Here is an 8,470-nt window from a genome sequence, read left to right as displayed (position 1 = left end):
GGCAGAAACGTCCGACTTGTCCGGGGAGGACGATGACGACTATGTGCCCTACGTGCCCGTCAAGCAGCGCAAGCAGCAGATGGTAACGGAGTAACGGGGCCCGGCGCTGGCGGGGGAGGGCTCTGAACGTCCCTCCCGACGCGAGGCCTCTCGCTCCACCTCCACCTGCTTCCTTCCAGCTGCAGAAGCTGCTCCAGATGCGGCGGAAGGTGGTGTCAGAGGAGGAGCAGCGGGACAGCGGGAGCGAGCAGCGGGGTGACGAGGATGATATCCCCCTGGGGCCCCAGTCCAACGTCAGCCTCCTGGACCAGCACCAGCACCTCAAAGAGAAGGCGGAAGGTAGGAGAACAGCTGGTGGTAGGAACGGGTGGCTTTCGTCAGGGACTGAAACTTCCTCATTGCTTTCTGACTCTCCCCTCAGCTCGGAAGGAGTCAGCCAAGGAGAAGCAGCTGAAGGAGGAAGAGAAGATCCTGGAGAGCGTGGCAGAGGGCCGAGGTGAGTGGTGGGAGCTCCGTGTCTCCCAGGCCTGTATCCAGAGCTGTCAGGGCAGCGGTAGGGGTGTTGCCTGCCTTGCAGCACTTGGGGATGTTCACACCTGGGATGGGACAGGAGATCACAACAGGGTCCTCCAGTCAGCATCTAAGCTGCCCTGGCTTAGCTGAGGTGGTGCTGTGGCCAGCCCTGAGACACATCAGGCTGCAGTGTTTGGTGTTCCTGTACCCAGAGGTCTGTCAGGGGTGCTGCTTTTCCTCCTCCGTCTCTGGGCACAGTCACCCAAACTATTTGCCTGAGAAGTTCTCTCCTGAGGTTAAGTGCATCTGGAGATGGGGAGCTTGCGCTGATCCCATTGCTTTGTTCTTGCAGCTTTGATGTCAGTGAAGGAGATGGCAAAGGGCATCACCTACGATGATCCGATTAAAACCAGGTGCGTTTCACAGTACTACAGTGGTTGTCTTGCTGAAAACACTGCTTCCTCCCAGCTGAAGAGAACTAGAAGCCATGCAGCCCCACCGGAGGAGTGCTGCTCTGTGGCCACTTCCTTCTCGCTTGCTCCACTGTCTGGCTTCTTATGTAAGACTGAAGGCTGCTGACTCACCTTGAACATTAATTTATATACAGTTAAGATTTTCTAGAGTATGTTTATGTTAAACTTGAAGACTTAAGGTGGATCTTCAGATCTTGGAGGTGACTAAGCTAGAGAAAGAGACTGGGGGAGCCTATGGAGCCAGCGCTGCTCAAGGCAGTGTCAGAGAGATGATAGAGATGTGTCCAAAAGATTCTGGCATGTGCTGTCCACCATCCAGAGGCTGTTCGCAGCTGTTAGCTTCGGACGTCTTACTGAGACGCTGGGGAAATGTGTGGAACTGGTGTGGATCTACTCCTGTGCTCACACCATGAAGCCCCTTGGAGTTAACCTGTTCTCCCTGGTGGAACAGCAAAGCCAGACAGGGAGTTCCCCTGGGCCTCTGTGGGGGCTGCTGCCTCTGGAGCCCCAGTCTCATTTTGCACCACAATTTTTCTGTGTTGCCTTCGCAGCTGGAGAGCACCTCGTTACATCCTGGGCATGTCGGAGGCACGGCACGATCGCGTACGCAAGAAGTACCACATCCTGGTGGAGGGGGAAGGCATCCCGCCCCCCATCAAGACCTTCAAGGAGATGAAGTTTCCAGCAGGTGGGCCGGGAGAGGGCCTGGCAGGGTGGGGAACAGCGTTCTTCTGGGAAATGTGTGTCAGCGAGCGAAGCTGTCAGATCTTTAATGCATAGTGTTAGTGGGGTCACAGTGTAAATTCCCAAGAGTGGCTGTGTCACCTCACTACTGGCCTAAGGGCTGTTTTCCACTGATGGAAGAGCTGCTGCTGAGACATGAGTAGAAGAGAAAAAGGGAGATGACTTCAGGTCATCACGTGATGTGTCCCTTGTTCTCTTGACAGCTATCCTGAGGGGGCTGAAGAAAAAAGGAATCCAGCAGCCAACACCCATACAGATCCAAGGCATCCCCACAATGTGAGTGCTCTGTCCCTGTCCCAGAGCAGGGAGCTGTTTCTCCCTACAGCCCACCCAGGGGTGCATGCCGGCTGCTCTTCCCTGGTGGCAGATGTGCCCCGTCACTTTGCTCAGCCCTGGAGGTCTGAGCTGTTCTGTCATGCTCCTCCTCACCATTGGCCCCATTTCTCTACCAGCCTCTCAGGAAGGGACATGATTGGCATTGCATTCACTGGCTCTGGGAAGACCTTGGTGTTCACCCTCCCGGTGATCATGTTCTGCCTGGAGCAGGAGAAGAGGCTGCCATTTTCAAAGCGAGAGGGACCCTACGGACTCATCATCTGTCCGTCAGTAAGTGCCAGGGGCATGGTGATGCAGGGGAGGAAGCTGTGATTGATATTCAGTGGCAACCCTGGATCTTCCCTGCACAGAGGCGTAGGAACGAGTAAGTTTTGTCTCTGCAGCGGGAGCTGGCCCGGCAGACCCACGGCATCATTGAGTACTACTGCCGCCTGCTGCAGGAGGACAGCCTGCCCCCACTGCGCTGCGCCCTCTGCATCGGGGGCATGTCTGTTAAGGAGCAGATGGAGACAATCAAACAGTAAGGCCTCCTGGGGGAGGGGGTGTGGGGCTGTGTTTTCTGGCAGGGGGCTAAGGCTGGCTGGCTTTGGTGTGGGGGTGAAGGGGACATGCCAAGCTGGCGTTACTATCCCTATGCCTCGCTGTGTGGGGCAGGAATCTGAATGCCTGACTGTGGCCTTCTCTCGTCCCGCAGTGGTGTGCACATGATGGTGGCAACCCCTGGCCGCCTGATGGACCTGCTGCAGAAGAAGATGGTGAGCCTGGACATCTGCCGTTACTTGGCCTTGGATGAGGCTGACAGGATGATTGATATGGGCTTTGAGGGTGACATCCGTACCATCTTTTCCTACTTCAAGGTACTGAGCTGGCATGACATGAGCACCCTCAATCCCTGCACCTACCTGCTTGGGTGAGTGCTAAATCCTTGCCCATGCTGTGTTCCCCTCACAGGGCCAGCGACAGACCCTCCTCTTCAGTGCCACAATGCCCAAGAAGATCCAGAACTTTGCCAAGAGTGCCCTGGTGAAGCCCATCACCATTAATGTCGGGCGAGCAGGTGCTGCCAGCCTGGATGTTGTGCAGGTGAGGTAGTTGGGTGCTCCCCCATGCTTGTGTGGGAGGCCAGCACTGTTCATGAGGGTGCTTGATGCATCCCTTGTCAAGGATCTGGGGTTCATGGCCCTCCTTCCTGAGAGGTTAAGGGATACCAAGCAATGGCAGTTTCTCTGCTGCCTGCCTGACTCATTTGTCTGCTTGTTCCAGGAAGTGGAGTATGTGAAAGAAGAGGCTAAAATGGTGTATCTCCTTGAGTGCCTGCAGAAGACCCCACCACCTGTGAGTAGTGAGCTCCGGCTGCTCTGGCAGCATGGCTGGGAGCAGCACAGGCACACTGCAGCCCCCGGCACACGGGTAGAGCTGGCAATAGGGATGCAGCCGTGATGCTGCAGGGATCTGCCATGGGTAGGGTGGGCGTGCAAGTGAGCTGTGCTCCATGTATGAGCCGGTCCTGAGCCCAGAGCTGTTGTGTGTTTTGCTCAGTGAGAGGGGATGGGTTTCCTGGGGGGTTGTGCTGGTGCCAGCCCGCAGAAAGGCAGCTCTTCCATGATATCTGTGCTGCTGCAGGTGCTGATCTTTGCAGAGAAGAAGGCGGATGTCGATGCAATCCACGAGTACCTGCTGCTGAAGGGTGTGGAAGCTGTGGCCATCCATGGAGGGAAAGGTCAGTGAGGGAGTTGGGGAGGCCTGGGCCGCAGTGTGGCCCTGCCGGACCCTGCTCCTGCCAGGGTGGTACGTGGCCACGGGAGGTCCCAGCATACAGCAGTTTGTGATGGAGTGAGGAAGGGCTGTGGCAGTGTTGGGAGCAAACATCACGTTGTATATAGCAGGCATAAACACAGCACAGGTCCCTGTGGGACTTAGAGGTCCCTCTGCTTCTTTATTTGGAGAAAGGCAGTGTAGGTCCTCTCACTGGGGAGTCCCGGTGGAGCGATGCTCGTCTTCGAGGCCATAGTGGTTGTCATAAGAGGTAGGACTGGGAGCTCTGCCCTTGCTGATCTTCTCTTCTGGGCTTTTGCAGATCAGGAGGAACGGACAAAAGCCATTGAGGCCTTCCGGGATGGGAAGAAGGATGTCCTGGTTGCCACTGACGTCGCTTCCAAGGGCCTGGACTTCCCAGCCATCCAGCATGTCATCAACTACGACATGCCTGAGGAGATTGAGAACTATGGTGGGGACTGGGCCCCATGGGGGACCAAGGAGGATGCAGTGGGGTGGGTGCAGAGGCCAGCGAGGCTCTGCAGTGGCTGGGGGCAGGAATGATCTGTCACGTTGCATTCACCTGGGCCTGATCCTGTCTCTTTCTCCACAGTTCACCGTATTGGGCGTACAGGCCGCTCAGGCAACACTGGCATTGCCACCACCTTCATCAACAAGGCCTGCGGTGAGAAATGGCGTGGGGCTGGGGGCTGCCTGCGGAGGGGCTGTGGCTGTAGGAGGCAGCTGGGTGATGGAGCTGCCTCTGCCTTGGCAAGGAGGCTGGTTCCTGAGCAAGCAGGGATGAGTTGTGGTGGCCCCTGCAGGGGAGATGGTGGTGTGAGGCAGTGCCCCCCACCCCTACTCGGGCTGCGTCTGATCCATGTCTCTGCCCCCTCCAGATGAGTCGGTGCTGATGGACCTGAAGGCTCTGCTCCTGGAGGCGAAGCAGAAGGTGCCGCCTGTGCTCCAGGTGCTGCACTGTGGGGATGAGACCATGCTGGACATCGGAGGTAAGAGACCCTGGGCTGGCACAGGGACCTCCCGCAGGGCTGTTGAGGAACCTGGGCTGCAGACAGGACCACCTTTCCCCCCCCCATGGCAGGCGAGCGGGGCTGCGCCTTCTGCGGCGGCCTGGGCCATCGCATCACTGACTGCCCCAAGCTGGAGGCGATGCAGACCAAGCAAGTCAGCAACATTGGCCGCAAGGATTACCTGGCCCACAGCTCTATGGACTTCTAGCCTGGGGAGCATGCTGCCCAGCACTCCCCTGCACGGGCCTTGCTTCCTCTTCAGCCAAGGCAGTGCCCCAGCTGCCCCCACCTTTCCCAAGCCGAGGGGCCTACCCTGCACTGCTGTGGCTCGTTTCCCAGGCCTTTGGCCACTGGGACTGTTATCAGCTCAGCCTGATGAAGCTCCTGCTCCAGGAGGAAACACACGGACCTGTGCTGCAACAGCTCGTTACGTCAGCGGCGCGTTGGGCAAGCAGGCAGCGGTGCCTGAGGGGAGGAGGAAGCCCCAGGTGGGGAGACTGGTCTGTGGCTGGCTGCCCGCTGCCCCTGCCAGCCCCCTGCAGTGGCACGGCCAGGGTCTTGAGTCTCTCCTCTCCAAAGCCCCTCGATTCCTCCAGGACCATCCCCCTTACCTGGTTTTGTGCATCCTCAGCCAGTGGCTGTTCCCCAAACATGCTCTGATGCAGCCGGGGAAAGGTGGAGTGTGCTGTGCTCATGTCGGGCGGTCCCCTTGATGCTTCCTGTGCTCTGCCTTGTGTGCGTTCTGCCCCACTGCCCCTCTGCGAGGGGGAGGGCGGACAGACGGACACCTCCTGTGGCCCAGCCTCTGCCTCTCATCCCACACACCAAAAAGGGGAAGTCGCTGAGAAAGGAAGTCTGCCCCATGCAGTTGCTTCGGCTGCAGCAGTCACATTTTCTCTGCTGCTGGTCCCTGATCTTTGCGCTGGCTGCCAGGGCAGCGCTGGGCCCATGGAGAGACCGGTGAAGGATGGGATCCTCTATGTGCAGCACTGCAAATTTGGAAAGGTAAATGCTGGATGTGGGGCTGGTAGAGGGTTTGCCCTGATCTGTCTTGACAACAGGCCTGGAGCCGGGCCCTCAGCAGCCTAGGGAGGGGGGACTGAAGCCAGACCCCTTGGTGCTGCGCCAGGGGCTCTCCCTGATGCCAAGGGGACTCATCCGTACAGGCACCTGCTCACGCTTGCCCCTGCGGGCAGGGTCCTTCTTCTCGCTTGGTCACCACGCGATGCGCAATGGAACAATAAATGCGTGTTAATGAGGCGCAGCTCCAGTGTGTGTGTGGGAGCGGGGCACTGGGGCAGCACTTGGGACATGGCTCTGCACCCAGCCCTCCACGAGCCTGGCCTGGGGGTGCCAGCGCCACCCGTGGGGCACCCCTCGTGGCTTGGCCCGCTGCCCTGGGGCCCTTGGGGTGGGCACCGAGTGCCACAGCCCTCCGGGCACGGTATGGGTGACATGGTAGGAGTCCCCGCAGTGTTGAGCCAGCTCTGGGGAGCTGTGAGGTGGGTGTTGGTGATGCAGGTCCTACTGGTGCGCTGGCCTGGCCTTGGTGGCATCTCCTCTGCCACAGCAGGGCAGCTGTGCCCCCACAGGGGACTTGATGCATGTGCCAGGCTGCGGTTGCGCTCCGATGTCCCCGCTGAGTGAGAGCCAAGTTCTGGAATGGGCAGGCCCTGCGTGCACGGGGCCGGTGTTCTGCTGCGTAGGAGGCAGGTGGGCTGGTGACAGTGGGTGTTCTAGGTGCTTGGCTGCATCTGGTTTCTGCAGGGCGGAGGTTCTGCTGCGCTTTTGAGGTGCGTGGGGGCAAGTGCCCCCTCTATCCCATGACGGTCTGGGAAGGTACTGCTGCCACAGAGCCTCCCCTGGGAGGAAGCGAGCTGCGAGCTGCAGGGTCTGGCCATGCTCAGCAGATGTGAGGCTGCTAGCAGGAGCCTCAGCAGCTCAAAATGGCTTTAATTTGCATCAGGGTCTGTCCTGAGAACAGCTCAAGAGCTCAGCTGCGGCAGCGGCAGGCCGGCACTTGCAGCGGGGAACAAAGAGCAGGACCTGGTGCTTGGCGAGCCGGGAGCAAGCGTGACTCACCCAGCAAGCCATGCCGAGCTCACCCGGGGCCCTAGACCCAGCTTTGGGACTTCCCTTCACCGCAGCCCCGGGGGTCTGTGCTGGCCCTGGCTCTCCATGCCCTCCTGCAGCACACGGCGTGTGTGGGCAGGGACCCCCTGTGCCCCCTCCTGCCCCGCACAGCTCTTCCCAAGCATTGCTGGCCCTGCGTGGAGGGCAGTGCCGCGAGGACATAGTAGGCAGCTCTTTGCTGACCCTTTTTGTTTGTTTGTTTGTTTTTTTCCCCCTGCCTGCACCCTTCCCACATTGCAGAGGTCCTGGAGGAAGATGCGAGCCCAGCTCTTTGCCGCCAGCCCCTCTGGCGTGGCCCGCATGGAGAAGTTCGATGTGCGGGATGATGGCACGGCGCTGGAGAAAAACTCGCTGCGGCGGTGTGCCCGTCGGGTGATCCGCCTCTCAGACTGTGTCTCCGTGGGCCCAGCAGGCATTGAGAGCTGCCCCAAAGCCACTGCTGCCTTCTACCTCACCACCACAGAAAAGAGCTACGTGCTGGCAGCTGAGCAGCGGGATGAGTGGATCGCCCAGCTCTGCCAGCTGGCCTTCCAGGTACTGCGGGGTCTGGTATAGCCGGCACCCCTCACGCTACTCCTGGCTCGGGTGATCCAGGGCAGCAGGGTGCGTGGGCAGGCAGGGGGGCTTGCGCTCCCCCTGGTCTAGATGGGGCCGCACTCACATCCCTCTGTTTCAGGGTGCAAAGGACACAGTGCAGAGCAGTGCCAGAAACCAGCCCAGCCTTGCTATCCCCATGGAGGAGAACTCCCTCTACTCCTCCTGGCAGGACCGTATGTGCAGGGGTGGCAGATGGGGCCGGGGTGGGCTCTGGCTCAGTGGCATAGTGCTGACTCCTACCTTGCTTTGCTCCCATAGTGACTGAATTCCTGGTGCTGGTGGTCCAGACGGATGCGTCCACCCGCTGTGGCCTGCATGGGCACTACCTGCTCTCGGCCCTTCCCCAGAGCCTGGTGCTGAAGGACCCGCAGTCCCGCCAGCCCCTACTCACGTGGCCCTACCCCTTCCTCCGCAAGTTTGGCCAGGATCAGGTGTGTGCCTCCCCCCCTCCCTGGGGCTGCTGGCCGCAGCCCCCCCAGCCCCTACTCACGTGGCCCTACCCCTTCCTCCGCAAGTTTGGCCAGGATCAGGTGTGTGCCTCCCCCCCTCCCTGGGGCTGCTGGCTGCTCAGAGCAGGAACCAGCCCCTCACCCTGCCCTCTGGCCCCGCAGACCATCTTCTCCTTCGAGGCCCGACGGAGCCGGAGGCCACAGGCCCCATTGTCTATGCCTCCATCGCCCGGGGCCAGCAGCCCCTCTTTGGGCCAGGGCAGCTGGGTCCCAATGAGCCCTGGACCCCAGGGAAGCCGCTCCCGGAGCATCTCTATGAGAACATCTTCACCACGGAACCGGGTCCTGCAGGGACAGAGGAGGAGGAGGAAGAGGAGGAAGGGCAGTGGGAGCTAGGGTGCCGGCAGGGCCCCCCGGGGCACAGCAGCGGGGCCGGGCC

The 8,470-nt window shown here is 60.2% G+C and overlaps 3 protein-coding genes across 3 annotated transcripts in view; all 3 read left to right on the top strand.

Moving 5' to 3' along the window:
• Positions 1 to 5,899, top strand: part of DDX41 (DEAD-box helicase 41) — a 7,461-nt gene extending 1,562 nt beyond the window's left edge. The window contains exons 2-17 of the mRNA XM_009649590.2: positions 1 to 82; positions 180 to 339; positions 422 to 496; positions 866 to 926; positions 1,538 to 1,674; positions 1,934 to 2,006; positions 2,183 to 2,336; positions 2,450 to 2,586; positions 2,761 to 2,923; positions 3,018 to 3,149; positions 3,330 to 3,401; positions 3,690 to 3,786; positions 4,144 to 4,293; positions 4,435 to 4,506; positions 4,721 to 4,831; positions 4,924 to 5,899. Coding sequence (XP_009647885.2) covers positions 1 to 82; positions 180 to 339; positions 422 to 496; positions 866 to 926; positions 1,538 to 1,674; positions 1,934 to 2,006; positions 2,183 to 2,336; positions 2,450 to 2,586; positions 2,761 to 2,923; positions 3,018 to 3,149; positions 3,330 to 3,401; positions 3,690 to 3,786; positions 4,144 to 4,293; positions 4,435 to 4,506; positions 4,721 to 4,831; positions 4,924 to 5,060 — 1,813 coding nt within the window. The 3' untranslated portion in view covers positions 5,061 to 5,899. The remainder of the gene's footprint in view (positions 83 to 179; positions 340 to 421; positions 497 to 865; positions 927 to 1,537; positions 1,675 to 1,933; positions 2,007 to 2,182; positions 2,337 to 2,449; positions 2,587 to 2,760; positions 2,924 to 3,017; positions 3,150 to 3,329; positions 3,402 to 3,689; positions 3,787 to 4,143; positions 4,294 to 4,434; positions 4,507 to 4,720; positions 4,832 to 4,923) is intronic.
• The window catches only part of DOK3 (docking protein 3), a 4,675-nt gene continuing 1,724 nt past the window's right edge, over positions 5,520 to 8,470 (top strand). Inside the window, 6 exon segments of the mRNA XM_035889295.1 lie at positions 5,520 to 5,857; positions 7,226 to 7,519; positions 7,662 to 7,755; positions 7,841 to 8,013; positions 8,194 to 8,221; positions 8,224 to 8,462. Coding sequence (XP_035745188.1) covers positions 5,801 to 5,857; positions 7,226 to 7,519; positions 7,662 to 7,755; positions 7,841 to 8,013; positions 8,194 to 8,221; positions 8,224 to 8,462 — 885 coding nt within the window. The 5' untranslated portion in view covers positions 5,520 to 5,800.
• Positions 8,064 to 8,470, top strand: part of LOC104135901 (PDZ and LIM domain protein 7) — a 15,645-nt gene continuing 15,238 nt past the window's right edge. The window contains exon 1 of the mRNA XM_035889289.1: positions 8,064 to 8,112. The gene's annotated coding sequence lies outside the window, so the exon portion shown is untranslated. The remainder of the gene's footprint in view (positions 8,113 to 8,470) is intronic.

Source organism: Egretta garzetta, unplaced genomic scaffold (genome assembly GCF_000687185.1).
Source record: "Egretta garzetta isolate BGI_Z169 unplaced genomic scaffold, ASM68718v1 scaffold382, whole genome shotgun sequence".
Lineage (NCBI taxonomy): Eukaryota > Metazoa > Chordata > Aves > Pelecaniformes > Ardeidae > Egretta > Egretta garzetta.
This window is presented reverse-complemented; position numbering and strand designations above follow the sequence as displayed.